We start from the raw sequence: 5,107 nt of genomic DNA, 5'->3' as shown, positions 1-5,107 counted from the left end.
AAGTCGCTTCAGCTGATTCAAAATGCTGCGGCTCGTGTACTAACCAGAGTTAGGAAAAGGGACCACATTACTCCTGTTCTGGCTGCCTTACACTGGCTCCCTATAGAACACAGGATAGAATTTAAAAATTCTTCTTCTCGCCTACAAAGCCCTTAATGGGCAGGCGCCATCTTACCTTAAAGAACTCATTATACCCTACTGTCCTACTAGGGCATTGCGTTCCAATAATGCAGGGTTGTTGGTTGTTCCTAGAGTCTCTAAAAGTACAATGGGAGCCAGAGCCTTTTCTTATCAAGCTCCACATTTGTGGAATCAGCTTCCAGTTTGTGTTCGGGCGGCAGACACCCTATCCGTTTTTAAGAGTGCGCTTAAGACCTTCCTTTTTGATAAAGCTTATAGTTAGGGCTGATTAGATTCAGCCCCTAGTTTTGCTGATATAGGCTTGGTTTGTCGGGGGACATCTTACTTCTTCCTTCTCTCTGTCTATACCCGTGTACACTCATGTTCCGATTAACCCAGCTTCCCCACATGTCTTTCTTTTTGGTGTCTATATACGCCGGGATCCGGAGACATGGATGATCCTGCGGTCCTGTGTCCTGGATCGCGAGTCGTGGCTGTGGTCCTGGATCATCGGTCCTGGATGGATATCCTCGTGGATTCATCTTCCTATTATACACACATGCATTTCCAAACATTTGGACTACCTATGTTGCAAATGTATTATCTTTTAAATGTACACACGGCATCTATTGCACGTCTGTCCGTCCTGGGAGAGGGATCCCTCCTCTGCTGCTCTCCCTGAGGTTTCTCCCATTTTTCCCTTTAAACTGGGTTTTCTTCGGAAGTGTTTCCTTGTACGATGTGAGGGTCTAAGGACAGAGGGTGTCGTATTGTTATACTGATATTATGTACACACTGTGAAGACCACTGAGACAAATGTAACATTTGTGATATTGGGCTATATAAAATAAAAATAAATAAACATTGATTGAAACGTACATCCTTTCTATTCACAGCCAATTTAGCATCTTTTTATCAATGGTAAGCTTAATAGAGGTCGGTGAGGCAAAGGTCAGGTAGACACAGCCACTTACACAGCAGAACTGTCAACAATATACATTGAAATTGTACTCAAGTACACTACTTAAGTACATATTCTCAACACCCTCTTATATGTTCATAGTGAGCCTTGAATCAAAGAGCTCTTTGAATGAAAGGCAGTGCCATTATCAATTCCACATTCCTTACTGGCTGAACAACATTCCTGAAATATCCAAAGCCATTACACTGAAGATGAATTATATCAATCAAAACAAGGCGGGTTTTTTCTTTTATTAAAGTTAGTGTAAATAAAGCAACTCACCAATGTTTTGGTGGAATGAACATGAGACACAATTGAATAGATCAGACAGAAAGACGAACACTTCCTGTAAACCATGTGTAGATTTGAGTCTCACGGTAGGAAACCCCATACTAGGACTTCCGGACTCTGCAGGTTTGGCAGCGACCGGGTCATGCTGCTGCTGGCATCGTGAGACGTCCTGGAATGAGTTTCTGTTTCTGAGAAAGCTATGAGGTCTTAGAGACAGTATGCACATTAAGTGAAAACAGGCCTTGAAGAAAATATCCGGGCACAGGCAAGCTACTTACGTCCTATGCTGGATTCACACTTTACATTCTCACATTGTAACACAAAAACATACATGACATATTCCTGTTAAAATAAAACAAGTATAATCTTTTTTTGTATTCATACATTTAAGACAGGCACAAAGGTAATCAGATGAAGTTGTTGATTTATTTCATTTCATTTTAATTTGTTCCGCTCATGGTACGCAAAACCCAATGTACAATAATTGCCTACAAAACATGTCTCTACCACACCATTGAGCGAAAAGGAGCAGGGAGAAGAAACACATCTTATATGACCCGCCCCTTTCTAAAAAAACTAAATAAATAGAAATAGATGGTCTGCCCTTCATAATATTTTTTTTGTTCACAGCCAAACATAACAATATATTAGGATACTAAGAGAAACACAAAAAATACTTATTTCCCACTTGATGGTTAACGGAAAGAAACAAAAAGTGAGAGTTATAGTTAGTTCTTTCCACTCTATTTAAAAGGCAACAGAAAGTGAACAGCAGTTTCACTGAGGAGAGGATATTTGTGTAGTGATTCATACGAATTCAGTGCCCAGGAATTATAATTCCTCATGTTAACCCTTGAAGAGTGAAATATTTGCAAACAATTTCTCACTAAGTAAGTTGATCAAGATAAAAAAAACTATTTTGAGTGTTTGAGTTTACCATTAGGGATCATTGGGTTTTGAGTTGTTATCGTGTCATTAAGTATAATCACTGTTATACTTACACACTTGTCACGTGTGGACTGAAGTGAGACCATGAGGTATTAATGCAGTGTTTCTTATGAGCTTAATCAGAAAAAAATAAAGCTCAAAATCATATCTCATGTCATGCCATTACGGGGTTAATGTCATGCATGAAGATCAGGTGGAGAGTGAGTCAGAGGGGGAGGAGTTCCAACGCATCATGTATTGAGAAGTAGAAACTCAACAACTGGTAAACACAGTTCAGCTCGTCCAAAGACAGACGGCAGAGCAGAGCTTGCAAGAAGGTGAAGTATAATCCTTTTCTGAGCATTCATTGCTATCAACCGTGAACATTGCACCTGTTGCTCATTAAATGGCTCACACCAGTTCAACTCGGGAGTCAAAACAAAGGGTGTTTCTCAACTTGTAACTGTCTCTTCTCCATTAGATATGGCCACGGCCAGCACATGCCTTACTGCGGATCAGTTCCAGTGCTCCATCTGCCTGGAGGTTTTCACCCAGCCTGTCTCTATTCCCTGTGGACACAACTTCTGCAAGGCCTGTCTCACCAGGCACTGGGAGGGCAGAGATCTGTGTAAGTGTCCACTGTGCAACGAGAAGTTCACCAAAGATCTCGAACTTCGGGTCAACACTGGATTCAGGGAGGTCGTGGAACATTTCAAGAAACTTCAAGCAAAAGCTGACGATGCTTGCCCCGTGAAGCAAGGAGAGGTGCCATGTGACTGCTGCCCTGAAGACAACCAGTCAAAAGCCTCTAAAACCTGTTTGGTTTGCTTAACATCTTTCTGTGAGACACACCTCGAGCCTCATCGAAGAGTTGCAGCTTTAAAGAGGCACACGCTGACTAATCCTGTGCACAACCTGGAGGACCAAATATGCAAGAAACACAACAGGATGCTTGAGCGCTTCTGCAGGAATGACCAGACATGTGTCTGCGTCCTGTGTACAGAACACAGCGCTCACGATACAGTCCCTTTGGAGGAAGCATATGTAGACAAGAGGGCTCAGATAGGGAGGAAGAAGAAGAAGGTGGAAGTACAGCAAATGAAGCATAAGCGTGGAAAGAGAGCTCCGAAGAACAAGAACAAGAGTCAAGGCAAAGCTGAGGCTATGGAAAACAATGTAGTGATACATCAGACTCAAGATCCTCAGACTTGGTGGATTCAAGACCACCAAGTCAACAGTTTTGGCAGAGTTGGGGTCCTTCCTGAATGGAGATGCTACTGTGAGGTCCAGGCTGAAGGGGGCTCCAGCGAGGACCCAGCGGTGGAGGGAGAGTCGATGCAAGGGGTAAAGGTGTTCAACCCCAAGGATGGAAACTGGGTCATAAGGGTGGGATCTCTGAAAAACTTTACGAGTCTACAGCGAGTGCCAGTCCAAGTCTTCTGGATAACGACACATGGGAAAGTCGTGGTGTTCGTAGACTATGACCACGGATCGGTGACCCTCTTTGAGGAAGTCACTGGGATGTTGATCACCACTTTTGGTATCAGCGATTTTCATGAGAGGATTTATCTTTTCTGTAGTCATACATCAGGTGAGAGCCGGGTGCAGAGGCTGCGACAGCAGCTTGAGAGGATAAAACAATGTTCACAACATCCAGATAACCAGTTCCGCCTTTGTTGTATTTTATTTATTTGTTTTATTTTTGTATTTAGTTATTTTTTATTGTAGCTGTTTTTTGATTCTGTGTGTGTAAACCAATATTTAAATCATGACATTGGATACAGAATGTGTTCCTGCTACAGTGGTATGAAGGGTTACAACAAGCTTCTCGCTCCAGTGACAAACTCATCTTTCACATATTCAAAGGTAAACATTTGTGATAACGGTTCGTATTCAGTGATTTTGTAAATGAAAAGGAAGTTTCAATAAAATATTTGTAATGCTTGTTTCTTCATTTCATGTTAAATTGTCAGTTTTTAATATACACAAAGTTTATATCTCCGTAAAATACACTGGTAGCGTCACTTGAAATAAAAAGCATGTAAAGCTTTTCAATACCTACTCTGTCCAAAGTGTTGTGTCGTGATGATGATGGTGACTGTATTCAAGTGCACCACTAGAGGGAGCAATCTACTATTCTTCATACAAACTCACCCCATTTAATTCAGATATAACATGGCAATTTAAACAGAATTGATATTTTATCTGGATCACCACATTAGTCACCTTATTAGTTTTTCAGTATGTTCTTAAGAACTCTTGTGTTCATATCTTATCGCTTCTTATTCAGTTAGTTGGATAATTTTGAGACTAAAATCAAAACAGGGAAACTGCACCATAATTACAAAGTGGTCTGCTTAATGTATCAGGGGTGTCAAACTCAAGGCCCGGGGGCCAAATCCGGCCCGCGACTTCATTTTCTGTGGCCCCTCAAGAGCTCTGAAAGAATATTATATGTTTATTATACGGTTACATGGCAATTTACAGAAGCACTTTGCCCATAAACTGCATGTCCCACAATGCATCTGAAATTTGACTTTTCTTTTTAAATCATTTTGTGACATTCTCACTGAAGAGACTTGCAATGATTTGCCCTAGACTTCTGCTTTCAGACGTAGTTAATTATGAAGTTATTACCCTATCCGATAATAATCCAATGTAGAGGCAATAATGTAATATAATACATTATTTTATATATATGAAATATTTATATATGTATTTTGATATAGTCTTAAAGTTACAACCGGCCCTTTGAGTGCAACCATAATTCCTACGTGGCCCGTGATGAAATTGAGTTTGACACCCAGG

General features: G+C 40.9%; 1 protein-coding gene across 1 annotated transcript; it reads left to right on the top strand.

Moving 5' to 3' along the window:
• The first annotated feature begins 2,573 nt into the window (after window positions 1-2,573).
• Window positions 2,574-4,243, top strand: LOC117455354 (E3 ubiquitin/ISG15 ligase TRIM25-like). Its single transcript, XM_034094834.1, has 2 exons — window positions 2,574-2,637; window positions 2,781-4,243. Exon 2 carries the CDS (start codon window positions 2,783-2,785, stop codon window positions 4,025-4,027), a length of 1,245 nt encoding a protein of 414 aa, XP_033950725.1. The 5' UTR covers window positions 2,574-2,637; window positions 2,781-2,782; the 3' UTR covers window positions 4,028-4,243.
• The last annotated feature ends 864 nt before the right edge of the window (window positions 4,244-5,107 follow it).

This window comes from Pseudochaenichthys georgianus, chromosome 11 (genome assembly GCF_902827115.2).
Source record: "Pseudochaenichthys georgianus chromosome 11, fPseGeo1.2, whole genome shotgun sequence".
In the NCBI taxonomy this organism is placed as follows: Eukaryota; Metazoa; Chordata; class Actinopteri; order Perciformes; family Channichthyidae; genus Pseudochaenichthys; species Pseudochaenichthys georgianus.
Note: the sequence above shows the minus strand (reverse complement) of the source record. Positions and strands in the feature narration are given on the sequence as shown.